Raw genomic sequence first — 18,236 nt, forward strand, 5'->3', positions numbered from 1 at the left:
CTCCTCTCCTCCACCCCCGAGCACGTACGCGTATGATTGGGTCTCCTCTCCTCCGCCCCCGAGCGCATACGCGTATGATTGGGTCTCCTTCCCCCGCCCAGCGCTCATCTTGTGTTCAGGAGGAAATCCGCGAGTCGTCCTCATTCTCCCGAGCCAGCACCAGGGGGCGCAAGTGAGCGCGCTTGTACATACTTCATGAATTGGACATTCCAAATTTGGGTGGGATTGGAGATGCCTTTTTGTTTTTTTTTTGTTTTTTTTTGAAGTTAATACTAAAATCTGTATAGTGAATTTTAACTTTTTGACGTTTTTTGATGAACACGATGAACATAATCAAAACAAGTGTGTTTACACGTGTGCTGTATGAGATTTTTCAACGCGAGCAGGCGGATAGTGATAACCGAACAGAAGCACATAGCAAGCGAAATGCGACATTGCCAGCACACTGCCTTTCATTGCTGCAGGGTCTTCCTTGGGCAAAAATATGTGACTTAACAGGACTCACAATCTAATTTTAATAGTGCAGTACAGCTAACATGTATTTATACGTAAAGTTATATTAAATAATATATATTGCTCACAAACATTGGAAAATGTTTAAAGGAATATATTAAACTTGTACGTGTGGTGGTCGGTGTAATATATCTAACCTGCCTAGCCGATTTAGAGCTTAAAGACAATCTAGATATGCCAAAGCACTATTCTTTTGAATTATTTTGCTGCAGTTAGTAAAGAACATGAGGCTTTGAAAGATGTCTTTAACTTTAATTTACTGCGGCTCAACAACATTTGAAATGCAAGTGCTCATGAAAGCATTGTCTATTCTAACTGGATATGAGGCTAATGCTCTATTTGTTGAAAGAGATTGTTGTGTATTTAGACAATGCAAAACCTTGGCACCACATCGCCATCTTGACGTCGGTTGAATGGTTTCTGTGCTCGCACCGTGAGCCCCCTCGTGAGCAGGGTGGTGTTCTGTGCGTGGGACTAACGGTGTAAGAACGGCTGTTCCTCCTGCACGCGTTCCCACTATTCCCGGACGCACGTGCGAACCGGAAATCGCGATGCACGGAACGTAATGCGGTCGCGTTGCCACTTTAGTAGCGCTCGTGCCTAAATCCGCGGAGAGAATGGGGGGGGGTGGTCGGTCCTCAGGCGGGTGGGTGTTTGATGATTCATTTCCCACTGTAAGCAATATCCTATCATAATGGCTTCATAATGTGGGCTACGCTTAACTGGAAGACCGTTACACACCGTTAGACCTCGCGGGCAGGACATCTACGCGGAAATAATCAGTGTTCTCGCTTTCGGTAAACATTCAGAGCAGTAATTCGACATTATTTTTGAAACAGCGCGTTACGACTGTTATGTAAATTCTTTTTATTTGTGCCAAGAGAATGTGTATTAAATGAACAATGAAATCTATTATGAAGCGTGTATGGGTAGCCTAACGTATGACAGTGATGGAAGCTTGATTTGAGTTTTAAATGTCTCTGGAGTTTCAGTTCAATAAAGTAGGATCCTTACTTAATTCACCCTCTTTTGTGTAATGCTTGAATTGATTTGTGAACGATTTGCAAACATGAACACCAAAACCCAACGCCACACCAGAACGTGTGATTCTCACAGTTCCTAACGATTCAAAAACAAGTTTTACAAGACCACTTATTGTGACAAATAGCAAGAAGTTCCATTTCACAAATGGTCATGTAGAAGTCCATTCCATGCAGAAATCACGCAGAAGCCCATTCCACATAAGCAGTCCTTTGGTTGGGGAAAATAACTGGTGCATCACCAGGTTTTGGGCACAAGAGTGCGCTGCAGTGTTACGCTATTTGAGTGATGCGCAATGAAGACAACATGGTGAGATTGAAGACCGCTTTATTTTATTTTTATTTTTTTTAATATAATAATTTTGATATTTAAGATGGCCTTCAAATGTATTCTACTTCATTTACTTTTCTTGTAACCCATAAAGCACAAATACAATATGGCAACAGGATAAACATTTTGGCATGACAATAATTGTGAAGCAAAATAATTAGGCCTTTTGGATATCAGTAACACAGTCAGACACGCTATGCGGTTAATTGACCCAAAGACACACGAAACACAATCATCTAAATACTTTTGCTAAAGTCTTTATGAAAACGGACGACAGTACCTACACATACGGGTGAGATGTACAGACTACATGCTGCATGTTGGCTACGTACCAAAGAAAGAGAAACAATTATCAGAGCAATTACGTTTTATTTTACATTTAGCCTAAAGTCTAGTTTTACCCGCACATTTTTGGGAACCTCCTTTTTACATAGCCTATGTAATTTTTTTCCTTAAATAAAAGTCCAAAAACACGTTCTTCAATTTTGCAATAAATCACATGTCTGGGACACCACGGATGGGATGTGTATCCCCCCTCTTCTTAAATAATAAGATGTGTCTGGGCACCTCCCCTGGGACTCGGGGGGGGTTGGGGGGAGGCTCCGGTCTGTGGAGCACCTCTGAAATCTACGACTTCCCGGTCCCTATAGCAACGACCGCTGTTGGTCTTAGTCTGGGTGCGCTGGGCAGACGGACATAATTAATGTAATCATATAGACGTGTCAGCCTTGTCACCTTAACCCCCCATTCGCCAAAACCAGACACTCTCCCAGACCTCGCGGAGGAGGGGGGGGGTGGAGGTCTCTTGATTCTGTGTAAAATTGCAACGTGTCTGGAGTTTTTTTTTGGGGGGGGTGTCTCCGATATGCATACACAATGTATGGGAATAAAGGGGAGGGGCTTGCATAGAAAAAACGCACGAGGACGCGACTCTGAGCAGCTGTTTGGCCCCAGACCTACCACATTGATGTTCGACGTTCCCGCCGGCATCGCGTGAACGTTTCTCTGCCGCTCTCAAGATTAAACACGGTCTTATTTCAGAGGGAGTGGTCAGCTTTTTTGCGCATCATTCATCGTAGTTTCATGTGGTGTTAAAAAAAAGGTTGTCTGGCAGCCCCCCCCCCCCCCCCCCCCGTAAAATCCATGAGAAACGCATTTGTGTGGCACCAGTAAAAGAGGCTAATCTGGGAGAAGCTTTCCCAGCGCACGTCTCAACGGCAAGTCTCGCGGAAGAGGGCCAGGGGCCCTTATTTGGCGCGATAAGCATCCAGCACGTGGATCAACCGATCGGGGATTACTGTGTTGGAGGGTTTGACTTGCTCCTGATAACGCATCTTTTAAAATCTTTTAAACCTTTTTTTATCGCTCCAAAGTACCAATCGGTGGTTTCTTTAATCACGTAACGTGGCCAAAGAATAAATTCGAAACCAGCGTTAAACGTACACGCCGTCCTTTCAAGAGTAACATATTTCTGGCAAGGCTGCGATGTCTCTGTATCACAACACCAGGGCCAAATGATTAAATTATAACACCAGTATAAAATGCATACATCATTGCCACCATCACTTTTCAGTAATTTTTTGCTGTAATGTAATAAAATGATTTATTGTAAACCATAGATTTCACAATAGGTGAGTTTACACTCATTGTAAAAATGAAAATGTCAGTTCATCCACTGTGTCGTCAAATTCGCTATGTTTGGTAGTCTATTCCTTGATTTAGTTTTTTTCCATTTGCACCAAAACACTAGGAAATAAATCTGATGGATTTTAGCCAGTAGGAGAGCCACAGGCCAACATGAATGTAGGCTCGCTCTGAGTTTATATTATGAAAATGAATATTTAATTATTATAGATAGCGGACACCCACCACTGCAAAGTATAATACTTCTGTCATTATAATTAGGATCAAGGTCACCAACAGAGCACTTAAATGATAGGGCAAGTGCACGGAGGTGGCGGTGTCAGACGTGATTGTGACCTCACAGGTGATTATGACCTCACAGAGAACAGGACAGGACATTGGGCATCATCAGGACTGACCAGTTCCTGGCAGTAACAAGGGAATTCTGTTGTACACTGAACTGTGAGGTCACAAAACCACAGTAGTCCAAAGATCATTAAACAGCCCCACTGCCGGCTAGACTAATGGCACACTCCCTGACCCCCAGGGGTCAAAGGGTGAAGGTAACCTCTTTGACAGGTCATCTCCTTGTCTGTGTTAAAAAGGGTTTTGTCTTCCTGCCATTTTCACCCTCACTGACCGCACCATGGTCAATTACAGCAACTTAATTGGTGCTTGTTAAATGCCTTTCATGAACCCCAGTGCCATCAGCCCCGGAAAGAGTAGTCAATAAACAAGTAAACATGCACTTGATTGTCACACAATGGGCATGGTCACCATAGCCCCTGTAGTTACACATGAGCTGTTAAAACAATATAACCACTGAAAATTTTAAAATAGCAGAAATATATCCATAAATTCATAAACAATGCACGTTTGAAATGTAACAGTTAAGCTAAAAAAAAAAAAAATTATAAAAACATTTCAGAATTTCTTCTCTACCATTATGGGACTTAAGCTGAATGGTTTTAGTCAAACATCCAGTTCTGATATAACAGTGCTTAGAGCTGGTGGGGAAAACATTATTGGTGTGAAATATTTGCACAGCCGCGTGGCGCATTATCTATGGAACTGGGCTGGTAACGCGGAGGTTGCAGGTTCGATTCCCAGGTGGAGCGCTGCCCTCGTACCCTTGAGCGAGGGCACTTAACCTTTCTAAGGTGTGAGATCACAAATGTGCGGTTAGAATGTTCTTAACTGAACATTCTAATGCTGGCGTCAGAATCACTGCCGGTAAGTGAGAGGATGGAGTTCTAGAACACTGACTAAAATTATTATTATTATTATTTTTTTTAAACCTGCTCTTCAAAAGCTTTACTTAAATAGCTTCAGTAAAATATCCCACTGTATAAATGGGTTGCATGTAAAAAAAAAAAAAAAATTGCTATTTGTGCGAGTCACTGCGATATAGGAGCATCTGCTGAGTAACTAAAATGTGTTTTGCTTATCCATGGAAGTTAAAGTCTCAAAAATTTTGGAACACATAAAAACAAAATAGACCAGAGAGGACAAAAAAATACCCCCCCCCCCCCACCGCACACACACCCCCGATCCACAGTCACACGGACATGTTTCAGGGACAATTAAACAATAATGCACTCTAGGGGTGAAAGGTCACAGACCCAGACACCGTCTTATGGGATGTCACAGAGCTGAATGAACACAAAAAAAGGGGGAGGGAGGGGTGAGGGGATGGAGGGAGGGAGGGAGGGAGGGAGGGGTGGCTGTCTGGGACTGCCCGTTTCTCAGTGGCTAGACGAGTCATTGTCAGCCGTGCTCTCTCTCTCTCTCCCCCCCCCCCCCCAAAAAAAATCAGTCTGACGTTCAGCACTCCAAAGTTAAGAACCCAGCAAACCCCTTTTTAAATGGTTATTTTTCTTGAAATCCAAAAAAAAAAAACTACACAAAACATAAATTTGGGGGGAGGGGATAAAGAAACAGATAAAGCCTCTGTGACAGAGGTTCCCCTCCTCTTATTTCAACATGATTGGTCATAACATAACATAACATAACTTAACATAACATAACATAACATAACGTAACATAACGTAAGACGAGAACTAGCCGTTCAGCCCAACACTGTTCATGTATTCCTACCACTAAACTGTACTTAATGCTTAGTTTACCTAAAAGCTAGATAGTATCTAACACTGTATCAAGCTGGGCCTTGAATAATACCCCCAGTGTTTCTGCCTCCACTACATGTCCAGGCAAGCTATTCCACATACTGACCACTCTCTGTCCATTACCCAGCATTCTTACCTATCCGCCATTTAATATAATTTTCGTTGCCGACACACTAATACTGAGAGCGGCTGACTTTACCTATATTCGTTCAAGAATATTTGAACCTGCAACCCTGGAGTTAGAAGCCCAGTTCCTTACACGTGCACCGACTGCAAAATGTCATGCCACCCTGTCTTTCAGCAAGAGATAAAAAAATCTGCGGGGGATTATAGTGAATAAAGAAAAATAATAATCCGATGTCTCGCCATAGAACTTTAAAACACCACATTATTTTATTTTTATGAAACCACACAAGCCAGCACACACACACACACACACACACTGCCAAGCTATAAAACATCACACAGGGCTCACGCATCATGCATTCAAACGTTTAAATAAATAAATTTCTGCCTCATGCACGTAAACAACATATCTGATTCTACACTAAAACCCCGATTCACACGATCCGATAAAATGCAGCTTGCATTGTTAGCGCTCTTTCAAATTTCACAGAGGCAAGTTCGCTTAAATTAACATACGGAAAGAACACGCAATCACAAACCAAACACGAGCAACTCAACGTTTGGCTGCAGTTACCTACGTGCTAACCTGAACTGAACATTAAATAAATAGTGTCATAAAGTGATAATAAATAAACGAACACCCGCCCAGCATCAGCAGGCTATTTTAGTGCATCTCAGTGAAACCCTGATTGGCTGCATTTGCTGCTCGTCTGTAATAGGAACCTCCTCATTTCACCTGATTGGCCCACTGTGGTCAGGGCAGAGTGGGGTCACCAGGGCAGGTAAGTGGTGTCACTGGGGAAGGTGGGCGGAGTCACTGGAGGTAGGTGGAGTCACTGGGGAGGTTGAGGGGAGGGTCACTGGAGAAAGGTACACAAAGTTTCTGGGGGGAGGTAGTTGTGGTCATTAGGTAAGGTGGGTGGGGTCACGGGGGGGGGGGGGGGCGTGGCTCCCGCTCAGTTACCAATGAGGTACTGGTGGAAGTAGACCCCGAACAGGCTGCTGATCACCTGACAGGCCGCCACCCACCAGGTGAGGAAGGCGAAGAGGCCCCGGCAGAACACGGGCGAGACGATCGAACGGAGCGCGCTCAGAGACTCCAGCAGCTGCGCCACGGCCGCCGCCACCTCGTCCTCCGCCTCGGCCCCGCCCTCCGCTTCCCCCGCCGCCGGAGGGGGCGGAGCCACCGCGGGAAACCCCGCCTCCACCGGAGACACGCCCGGCACATCGGGGACCAGGCCCCAGGAGAAGTCACCTAAAAAATAAAAAAAAAAACAGATTTCATTAATCTGCCGATGGGCAAATTTCCATTTTTTTCCCACCCCGTTCCCTCCCTCCATCCCCAGGGGGCGCTATTCCTTACCCAGCGATTTAAGAGCGAGTGTAGAGAAGAGCAGGAGCAGGATAGGGGTCAGGTACTGCAGGGTGACCACGGACAGGTAACAGAACACTCGCGTCACCTGCAGGAGAGGAGAGAGAGCAGCGCTCAGAGCTGGCCTGGACGAACCCGCTAACTGCTAACTGCTCTACCACTCGAGCGCACTACCGCTCTATTACTCTATCACTCTATGGTTCTACAGCTATAACCCTCTATCACCCTACCGCTCTACTGCTCTAACACTCTACGGCTCTATGGCTCTATCACTCTATCACTCTATCACTCTATGGTTCTATCACTCTACCGCTCTACCACTCTATCGCTCTATCACTCTGTCAATCTACCACTCTATGGCTCTATCACTCCATCAGTCTATCACTCCACTACTCTATCGCTCTGTCACTCTGTCACTCTGTCACTCTGTCACTCTATCACTCTATCACTCTATCACTCCACTACTCTAACCCTCTATCATTCTACCACTCAATATAACAGCCAGCTGTTGCTCTTTAATTATAGGTTCAGTTCAGTCTGTTTTCCATTCTGACAGATCCACGTATGGTTTTCGGGGGGGGGCCCTGAATACCCCCCCCCCCCGCTCACCTTGCGCTGGATGTCGATGGCGGGGATGCGGCCCGCCTCCCTCCTCATCTGCTCCACCCACTTCTGCGCCAGGTGGAGGTAGGCCTGCAGGTGGCAGCGCGTCAGCGCCAGCCTCAGGAGGCAGAGCGCCACCACCGCCCACAGCCGCACGCTGCTAAAGGTGGAACTGGGGATGCTGGGCAAGGGGGGGAAGGCACACAGATCAGGAATCACCGGCGCCACCTTAAATATCTGAATATTAAATTCGTTTTTTTTTTTTTTTTTTTAAACAGCTGTGTGGGCGGGACCGGTACTCACAGGGTGACGGTCGTCTTTCCCATTGGTGCGTTCGCCAGGAAGTCTCGAGCGATTGGCTTCACCCACAGCATCAGAACCAACACGGGGGACAGGAAGCTGATGTGCAGGAGGATTCTGGGAAATCGGGGAGGGTGAGGTTAGCCAGGTGAGCACAGTGTACAGAAATAAAAACCTGACAGAACGGACAATCACCATTTCTGTAAGAAAACGTATCAAGACCGGAGAGGGAGAAAACCAAGAAGAATATTAAAAAATTAACAAATGACTCATCAAAAGAATGATTCCCTCAGGTTTCTTTAACTATGCAGAAACAAACATTTCTGTTTAAGATTACATTTAGAACAAAAAAAAACATGACCGTGACCGAAATGTTGATTTGTGCTACAGCTCAATGAAAAACAGCAGTCTCCACAGCCGCTAGTATTCTAGAACATCAGCTGCTAGTATTCTAGAACATCAGCCGCTAGTATTCTAGAACGTCAGTCTCTAGTATTCTAGAACGTCAGTCTCTAGTATTCTAGAACGTCAGCCGCTAGTATTCTAGAACATCAGTCTCAGAATTTGTCCGCGGGAGTGTTCCGTACTTCATGACCGGTCGGCCCTCGTTCATTTCGACCGCGTCCAGGTGGGTCTGGGCCAATCGGAGGCCGGGGAAGGCGAGCAGGGCACCAATGAAAGCGCAGACGGTCGCCAAAGCCAGCTTGACGGACAGCTTGGTGACCGGAACCCTGTAGAGCAAGCCCACAAAAAAAACTCTTAAAACAACCAAGGACCTGTTTTTTCAAAAGCACTCCAACTCATTTAATACACATGCTCTGGCACTCAACACCGAGTTGCCACTGTCAGAAGTGAACCACAAAGACAGAGCTAAAGATATTTCATGAGCCTGTTTTGGAGTTCGTTAAAGATTACACCTTTACAAGAAGATATTCCAAGGACACAACATTCGCAGATGGTATTACGGAGCTTTTGAGCACGATACTCACGACCACATGTAGCCTTGCTGTTTGGCAAAACTCTCCAGGTTCTCAAACAGACTAGCAAAGCCTGTTACAAGACAAAAAAACACTCCATCAATCACTTAAACCCAAAAAATCATCCTTCTGACTTAAAACTGACATTAATAACCTGAGACGATCTCCTGTGATTAATCTCAGATTAAATAGCTACACACTTTAAACCTCATCCAGAGACACATCAGAGTGTGAGGCACAGACAGTCTCAGAGTGTGAGGCACAGACAGCTTTAATGCATGAGTCACAGGCAGTATCAGAGTGTGAGGCACAGACAGTATTAGTGCATGAGGTACAGACAGTATCAGAGTGTGAGGCACAGACAGTATTAGCGCATGAGGCACAGACACCATTAGCGCACGAGGCACAGACACCATTAGCGCACGAGGCACAGACAGTATTAGTGCACGAGACACAGACAGTTTCATTGCAGGAGACACAGACAGTATCAGAGTGTGAGGCACAGACAGTTTTAGCGCACAAGGCACAGACAGTATCAGAGTGTGAGGCACAGACAGCATTAGCGCATAAGGCACAGACAGCATTAGCACACGAGGCACAGACAGTTTTATCGCAGGAGGCACAGACAGTATTAGTGCATGAGGCACAAACAGTATTAGTGCATGAGGCACAGACAGTATTAGTGCAGGAGGCACAGACAGTATCAGTGCAGGAGGCACAGACAGCATTAGCGCATGAGGCACAGACAGCATTAGTGCAGGAGACACAGACAGTATCAGAGTGTGAGGCACAGACAGCATTAGTGCACGAGGCACAGACAGTATTAGCGCATGAGGCACAGACAGTATCAGAGTGTGAGGCACAGACAGCATTAGTGCACGAGGCACAGACAGTATTAGCGCACGAGGCACAGACAGCATTAGTGCACGAGGCACAGACAGTATTAGTGCACGAGGCACAGACAGCATTAGCGCGTGAGGCACAGACAGTGCCGGCGCAGGAGGCACAGACAGTATTAACGCACGAGGCAGAGACAGTGTCGGGCGTACCCGGCTCCAGGCCGAACTCCAGGTAGTCCTCCCGCACCACCAGCACCAGCATGGCCACCAGCAGGAAGAGGAAGCCGAAGGCCAGGCACACCGAGCGCTCGCCGCCCTCCTCTGAGCGGAAGTAGTGGCTCATCAGGGTGTACAGGGTCTTCCTGAGGTCATGGGGTCAAGGGTCGCGGGGTAGGGGTAGGCGTATAACACAGCATACTGCTCCAGTGTGGGGTAAGTACAGCGTTCTGCTCCAGTGTGGGGTAATTATACCATTCTAACTCAGTGTGGGGTAAATAAAACTTTCTGCCTGGGTATTGGTGTAAATACACCATTCTGCCCCACCATGGGGTCATTTTAGCATTCTACCTCGTTGTGGGGGCAAACACTGCATTCTACCCCAGTACGGGAGAAAGCACTGCATTCTGTCCAACTGAGGGGTAATTACAGCATTCTACCATACTGTGGGGTAATTACAGCACTCTACCATACTGTGGGGTAATTAAAGCTTCCTGCCCCGGTGCAGGGTAATTAGCCCAGAGCGGCAGGGTGGAGGATACAGGCAGAAGAAGATGGTCAGCACGCACCAGATGGCGCCGATGTTGACCTCCTTGCCGGCGTCCAGGGCGCAGTAGTACCCCTCAGTGAACAGGTACACCCCCATGGCGTACACGGCAAAGTCCACCAGCCACTGGTACTCCAGGAAGAAGCGTAGCACTGCCGACGGACAGGGACGAATTAGACACTCTGAATCAGGGTCATCAGTAATACTGATCCACCCCATTTAACAGCACACCCTTTCACTGCTACAACTGCCCCTTATAGAGGGGTCTTCATGGTGCCTGATGAGAATAATAACATTCAAAATCTATTAAACTAAACAAAAATGGACTCAAAATAAAGAATCAAAACTGAGAGGAGTGAGCGCAGGAGGATAGGTGAGTCTAAAGACCTGATAAGAGGGAGCCGTTTAATAATGGATCTCAAACTTTTTAATATCAGGACACAAATTAGAGATGTAATGACGTTCAGGGACCCCTCGAACGCACATATTCGTGCGGCCTAGTGGACAGCAGACCCATTCCGGGACCCACCTCACACAGCCCCGAGGCCCGCTGTGGGTCTGTGGACTGTGACGTGTTTTGTGTGCGGAACGCTCCTCCTGATAATGGGAGTGTGGTGTGCACCAGGACTGTGGCCACGCCCACTTACCCAGAGCGTCCAGGACCCCCACGGGCGTGGCCTCCAGGTGGAGCTCGATGTCCCTGGGCACCGTCAGCGGCTTGCTCTCCGCCGGCCCGTTCTGTCGCCTGGGAAACGGGGAGGGAGGTCGGCCGTGATTGGGGGAGAGCACAGGCACGAGGCTTTGGGCGGAAAATGGGCCCGCAAAAATGGGCGGAACCAGCAAGCAACTCGCCGAATCGGAGCAAAGAGTTTAAATTAATTTAAATGTGACAACGCCGTGTTAAACATGAGCAGCCACTGCCAGTGTCTCTGTGGCGATTGTGTTAGGCCCCTCCCCTGCAGTATTAGGCCCCTCCCCTCCTGTATTAGGCCCCTCCCCTCCTGCTCGTACCTGTCTCTGCGGTTCGGCCTCGGCGCCTGCTTTCCAGCCAGAGCGCACAGCTGCTCCTCTGATGGGTGCTTAAAACGAAGGAGACTGGAGAGGGAGGGAGGGGGAGAGAGAGGGAGGGAGAGAGAGAGAGAGAGAGAGAGAGAGAGGGAGGGAGAGGGGGGAGAGAGGGGAGAGAGAGAGAGAGAGAGAGAGGAGAGAGAGGGAGATAGAGAAGGGGGGAGAGGGAGAAGGAGGGAGGGGAGAGAGAGAGAGAGAGAGGGAGGGAGGGGGAGAGAGGGGGAGATAGAGAAGGGGGAGAGAGAGAGAGAGAGAGAGAGAGAGAGGGAGAGACAGAAAGAGAGACAGAGAGAGCGAGGGAAGAAAAAAAAATTTTGTTCAGTGTTGAACTGAGAATGCTTGTTATTTTTATTGTGAAGAGATCATAATGCATGTTCTGAATATTTTACTGAATGATCTCAGTTAATGCATCGTTTCTGAAAGAATTTTACTGGTGTCTACAGGTTCAAGCATTGGGTATAAGGACAGGCTGACTGAGCCATGTTACCATGTGGGGGTGAGGGACAGGTGAACGGACCAAGTGTGTGGACCAGGTGTGTGGACCAGGTGTCTGGGACAGGTGATTGGACCAGGTGAGCTGTCCAGGTGTGTGGGACAGGTGTTTGGGACAGGTGAGCGGACCAGGTGAGCTGTCCAGGTGTTTGGACCAGGTGAGCGGACCAGGTGCGGTGCCTACCTGCCGTTGCATAGGAGCCAGCGTGCGAAGGACAGGTGAGGGGCCATCCTCTGCATGACGCTGGCCGCCAGGAGGCTGACCACCAGCTGCACCCCCATCAGGGCCTGGGGGGGGGGGGCAAGGGGGGGTTCACACCACATCTGACCCCTGAGAACAGCTCGCTAAACACAGCTACTCAAATCAATCAATTTCTGCCCAAACCAGTAAAACAGAACCACAACCACAGAGCCACCAGTGAACCTAGAGCTGGGCCAGGAGGGCTGTATCCGGTTACTGGTTACTGGTTACTGGCCCTAATTACTTAGTCAGCCCCAGCAGTTACTCCATCTGACATGTCAGCTACATTTCCTGATATGCGCATGAATGACAGGCGAAGACTGTTTCCTGCTCCTGTACGTAAAAACCTGCTCAGCCCTGAGTTAACTACTTAACAGACACCCCATAGCTTAAGAAAACAAACAACAAAAAAAAACTGTGAAACACAGCAGATGCACTGCAAGAGTGTGAAAATGCAAACACTGAAACCAGGAAACGCATCTCCTGGAGAATCTGCATTAAGAGACGTGTTAAAAAAACCCCTTGATGTGTTAGACTGTTGGACAACACTAACTTGATACCTGGACACAGTCTTTTACAGTAACACATAACTAGGGGTACGGTATGTAAAATTTACTTTGTAAGATTTTCCCTGGAACGGATAAAACCCCCCACATACTGTACACACACACACACACACATAGTTTAACTGGAATCCTATTCACCAATGTAAGTCATTTTCATGCAACTGTAATTGATTTCTATGAATGAAGTCAATATGTATCTTACCAGCAACTAAGTTTCAAGCAATAGCTGTTACAGTAACTGTAACTGTTAAATAACTGTTACAGCAGTCAGGAGAAAACACCAACCCACTGTAGCGACTGTAGAGAGCTTGGACACTAAAAATAAATATAAAAAACATCTCACCATTTTTCTTTAAATCGTCTTTTAACGCTCGGTGGAAAGCAAGCTCGTGTCTCAGTCTTGGCGGAGCGCTTGCTAGGTACACGTGTAGTTTAAATCTCTCTCAACAGCTGAGGCTGTCATCTTGACAGAACACGCTCCAGAGCGAATTCCGTTCGGTCAGCCTACTTCTCGTGGTGATTGGTGGAGCTATTCTAAACACCCAATGACATATCAGCGCGAGAACCCATGCGGACCAATCTCCACGAGCGAAAGAGGATTCGGAAGTCTGGGATCGAATACAATTCTAAAAGGCTTCTGGGAAGTGAAGTTCGTTCATTGGTTGCGGTCCCGAGCGCCAGTGCGAAGGCTTAAGTATGTCCCGAAAGTTTACTGCCTGAGAGTTAACCGGCAGCCTACAGTTTTCGCAATTGCTTGTAAGTTGAAACGATAATACGTCATAATTATCTTTAATGTTTCGCTGAGATAGAACAATTTATGACATTGCAGTTAGTGTATTTTATTTTATTGTATTTCAAAGCCAGGTTAGCATGAAGTACAGCAATATGTATTCATGTTACAGATCTATTGACATTGCAGTTATGTGTATGGTTCTTCCTTTGCCCTTGCGTGACCTCACTAGCTGGGCGTACTTTCTTGCACCTGTCTCCACCGTAATGTGACCCCTTCCGCCCATCTCCCATACTATTTCGCCATGTGTCTCGCCTGCGGTCCGTGTGCCACGTAGCAAGTGCTATTTTTAAGAATGGAAGAAGTGTATCAGAGCCAATACGCTTAGCAAGAAAGCGCATAAATCAGTGACAGGCATCTAGGGCCGAATCCGTTAGTGGTTTCCATGCCAACTTCTGGCCTTAATTTCTTAATTAGCCCAATAAATTTACACAATCTGACGTTTGGCTACATATCTTAATAAACGCATGAATGACAACCGAAGACGGTTCTCGTGCCCCTATATGAAACGTTTTACTATGCAGCGAATTAGCTCACAGAACCTGGTCAATAGGTGGGAACAAAAACCTGCACCTGCCTTACCGGAACGGAACTGCCGACCTTTGGCCTTTATGGGCCGCCGTTGATATTGGAACTAGGCCTGCACTGCAGCCTTCCGCGTGAGGCAGGAGCATCCAGTTTATCTTCTGGGAAACGCTGTCGTCCCGGTTTGCAACTTGCTAGATGGGTACGTTACGGACTAACAAGTGTGTGAATTGTTACCAAATTTGGGGCTGTATTCAATCAAAATTTGTCCTTAACTTTGAATTAAAATGAAACGCAAGCATTAGACCTATATTTCTTTCTTTCTTTTCAAATTCAGCTTGGTCAGCCAGGGAGTTTTAGTGATTTCGGAACTCACGAAGCTATGCTTAATGTGAACAGAAAATAATTATCGCTTCTATTTGTTTGTGAAAGTTAAGGACAATGATTGAATCTCGTTTTTACCGACTTGTCATTACAAGGAGGAGTATACGCAGGGGACCTAGAAGATTGAGTCTGGAAACCGTGAGGTTATATAGTTCAGTCACTGCTGTGTTTTGGGCAGGAAGGAATTCGGCCAGGCACAGCGTGATCGCGTCTGCTAATAACTGCAGACCGGAGCCGACGCAGTTCTCAGGGCTGTTATTTTGAGTGCTAACCGTTAAACTCGGATCATCAATCCAAAATGATTTAGGGCGAAAACGTGAGTATTGATTTCGTCCCTGAGTTAGCGCAACGATGCACTATTCTTTAGTGTTATCCACACTCCCAACTATTTTTTTTCTTGTGTGCCAGGTATTTGGCCAGATTTTTAAAAAATAAATAGTGATTGCAGACCTAATGTTTACTAGTAATGTAATAAGTAACAATACCTGCAATATTCATAATATAATGCAGGAATAAGATGTATTTATTGTATTTAAGTACACAGTGCTCCTATATTGTTGCTTATGGGCAGTGGCAGTATCCCCTGGGGGAGCTACATGTACTTAGATTTTTTTGTTTTTTTTTATTTTAAAACTGCACAATTTATTTTTGTAACTGTAAATTATGGCTGGGGGGTTAGGGTAGGGTAGGGGATGTGTTATGCAGATTTGTGATGCGGTTATAGCCCTGGCTGGCTGGTCTTAGCGCCATCGCTGCTGGTGGGAGATCTGCAGAGGCTTGCAGGCCGGGATATAAATCTGTAGAGTTGCAGGCCTGGAGTTTGACTTGGCTGCCAGCTGAATAGCCCTGTTCTACACCATTTAAATGTGGGTAGCGGACGTTTTCGTGTCACTGAGTCTGTTTTTTATTGCACTTGGTGTGGATGTCTGTCTTGCTGTAAGAGTCCATTTTGTATTGCACTTGGTGTGGATGTCTGTAATGCAGCCCTGGATTTGTCACAGGCACACGCAAACCAAAATAACCAAGTTTACAGTGTGAAAAGTCAAATGTTATTCACCAAATACATTATTCCCCTCCTCCTTTTTGGAAAGGGAATTTCGTAAACAAAACTGCACAGATTAACTCCAAGCTACAGTTTTGGAACCTCAATTGTACACGGCAGTGACAGGCTAACCCCCCCCGCCCCCCCCCAGTCTTGTCACACAAGCTCCAAATACGCCTTCCTCCCCGCGGTACCTTTTGTGTCTCCTGGTTCCCACAGTCCTTAATGGCTGGCTAATTTGAATATATGCAAATGAGGCCTGCTGTCATTGGTCCCCCTCCCCCCTCCCCCCCCCCACACACATCGTCTGCATTCCGCGGTACATTCTGCACGGCTGGCTAGCGCGCTATAGCAACCGGGCAGCCCACCAAAATGTACTAGTGGGCAGGTTAGAAAAAAGTGGGGGGTGGGGAAGGATTGAATGGGGGCAGCTGAGATTCATGGGTGACATTTCAGACTTGGCCAAAGCCTCATGAGAGAAATGCGCGGTGGGGGTGGGGGTGGGGGGAGGGGTCAGTACAATCCAAACAAAAGGCACCGCTGCTGAAGACATTACGGGCCCCCGCCCCCGCCCTCGCCCCCCCCCTTCCTCCTGCCACAAATCAACCGCCAATCATGGTCAGTACCATGCCGCTGCATTGTGGGGGATCTGCTGGGAGGCGCTGGTGAAGGCTCGCTCTGTCACCTGTCCCGTCCCGTCCTGTCCTGCCCCGTCCCGTCCTGTCCTGCCCTGTTCCGTCCTGTCCCATCCCGTCCTGCCCCGTCCCGTCCCGTCCTGTTCCTCTTCCCGTAGCGCTCGCATGCTTCGTGGGTTAAAGCGAGCCGAAGTGGCGGAGCGGTTCATCACAAAAAAAGAGAAGCTTCGTATGCTGCTGACGCTAGGTGTCCACTGAACACTCTGTTTGGACAGCGTTCATTATTTTACCATATTTTTCCATTTTCTTATTTTCATCCATTTGTTTTATGTTGCATGTATAATTATTGTGGATTTTTAATTCCACTGTGAAGAACAGAGCTGCTACATTCCTGGTTTGAAATAATGTGCTCTGTAAAGTTTATTACTGTGATTATTGTTAGTGATACCAGAACAGAACCATTGAGTGTGCCTCCCTCAATACGCAAAGTGTGCTAAAAAATGTTAGCTCCCGGTCCTGTCCGAGTCGCCCCAAGCCTGCTCTTTCGCCCAGTGCTGTTCCTCTGTGTAATTGTTGTTCCAGCTGGGCTCTGTAAACTGAGGTTGCAGGTTTTATTCCCAGGCAGGGCATTGCTGGTTGTACCCTTGAGGTGTGTGGTACTTAACCTAAATTTATTTTATACTATATCCACCTGTATAAATGGATTGTTGTGTGTTTTGCACGCTTTGTATGAATGGAGCTTCGTAAGAGCTACATGACTATATGACTGGAGGTATAACCTCTCTATGAGCAGTGTGACGCACCTTCATAAGCAGTGCAAAAAGAAGCACAGCACCTGCACATAGACGGAGAGGCAAGGTCAAGTGTGGGGGTATTACAGGTGGCGTCTCTCAAAATATCAGTTTCAGTGAACTCCAAGTATATCTGTGTATTGCATAGGTGGTATTTATAGTGATATATAGTTATAGTTTATATATTATAGTTTATATAGCACCACCAGGGCCCAACCGTGGATAAGCAAGCAGACCCGGCAGGGGTCTTGAGTCTCTGGCTAGCAGCTTTGGCGGTAACTCGCGCACGTTTTTGGCTCACCCTGGCTCTCCAGGCAGGGAGGTCCACGGCCCGTTACTAGGCAGCGTCCGTGTGCATCCGTGAACGCCACAGTTGTGACGGACAGGAAGTGCAGATTTTCACAAACAGGAAGCAGTGTTCCTGATGCGGTACACGGGTTTCAGCTGTGTCAGAATGTAATGCTAAAGTATCCATCTGATAACTTTGTTATGGAATGGCTGAATCTAAGCAGGTTACTGTTTGGCCTGTGGTAAAAAAAAAAGAAAAAATTCATGTCAAAACTTTTTTTTACATTTCTATTAGTTTTCAGCGAACAGCATTGTGTAAAATACAGTCTGGTTTTATTTTTGCTTTTTACATGGATAATAGCAGGGAAAGTGTACATAATAATACATATGTAAAACTTTGAAGAAGGGCAACACTAGTTGGTTTCACAATATTTAGATTTGTGGTTATGTTTCAAAGAAATAAAATGCCCCCCTCCAAAAAAGTTTGTATATATTATTCACATTTCATCAAAATATTCAAAAAGATAATTCGTTATAACCATGAGTGAGTGTACAGCTTCCCTCGGTCTGTAGGTCGCGATTAATTCAGAAATGAGCAACAGCACGTGATCTGTAATTAACGAATTTAACGGCACGATCCGCTTGTATGACAGCGTCTGGCACTGGTACTAAAACCTTACAGACATTATTTTCATAACGTTTGCATTGTGAAAGGAAATTGTATAATGACCAATGGACATACTGTAGAAATGCCTTATATTATTAGAAAGACTTTGGTTTGAGAGCATATTGTGCTTTTTT

General features: G+C 46.5%; 1 protein-coding gene and 1 long non-coding RNA gene across 5 annotated transcripts in view; one reads left to right on the forward strand and one right to left on the reverse strand.

Moving 5' to 3' along the window:
* Positions 1 to 6,001: 6,001 nt before the first annotated feature.
* Positions 6,002 to 14,477, reverse strand: LOC135251311 (transmembrane protein 161A-like). 2 transcript variants are annotated; one of them, XM_064328643.1, is made up of 12 exons: positions 14,353 to 14,477; positions 12,358 to 12,461; positions 11,625 to 11,708; positions 11,261 to 11,358; positions 10,609 to 10,765; positions 10,061 to 10,212; positions 9,024 to 9,084; positions 8,622 to 8,765; positions 8,038 to 8,151; positions 7,741 to 7,915; positions 7,123 to 7,219; positions 6,002 to 7,014 (listed from the first exon to the last, which is right to left on the reverse strand). In XM_064328643.1, exons 2-12 carry the CDS (start codon positions 12,453 to 12,455, stop codon positions 6,716 to 6,718), a joined length of 1,479 nt encoding a protein of 492 aa, XP_064184713.1. In that variant the 5' UTR covers positions 12,456 to 12,461; positions 14,353 to 14,477; the 3' UTR covers positions 6,002 to 6,715. The 2 variants fall into 2 exon arrangements, with proteins under 2 accessions (XP_064184713.1, XP_064184712.1); XM_064328642.1 differs by lacking the exon at positions 14,353 to 14,477 and adding an exon at positions 13,324 to 13,806.
* The window catches only part of LOC135251312 (uncharacterized), a 71,211-nt gene continuing 67,347 nt past the window's right edge, over positions 14,373 to 18,236 (forward strand). The window contains exons 1-2 of one of the 3 annotated variants that reach the window (XR_010329119.1): positions 14,378 to 14,497; positions 14,858 to 14,995. This is a non-coding gene — a long non-coding RNA (uncharacterized LOC135251312). Of the gene's footprint in view, positions 14,498 to 14,857; positions 14,996 to 18,236 lie in introns of all 3 variants that reach the window. The other 2 variants (XR_010329120.1, XR_010329122.1) reach the window with 2 other exon arrangements.

The sequence above is a fragment of the Anguilla rostrata genome, chromosome 3, assembly GCF_018555375.3.
Source record: "Anguilla rostrata isolate EN2019 chromosome 3, ASM1855537v3, whole genome shotgun sequence".
Lineage (NCBI taxonomy): Eukaryota > Metazoa > Chordata > Actinopteri > Anguilliformes > Anguillidae > Anguilla > Anguilla rostrata.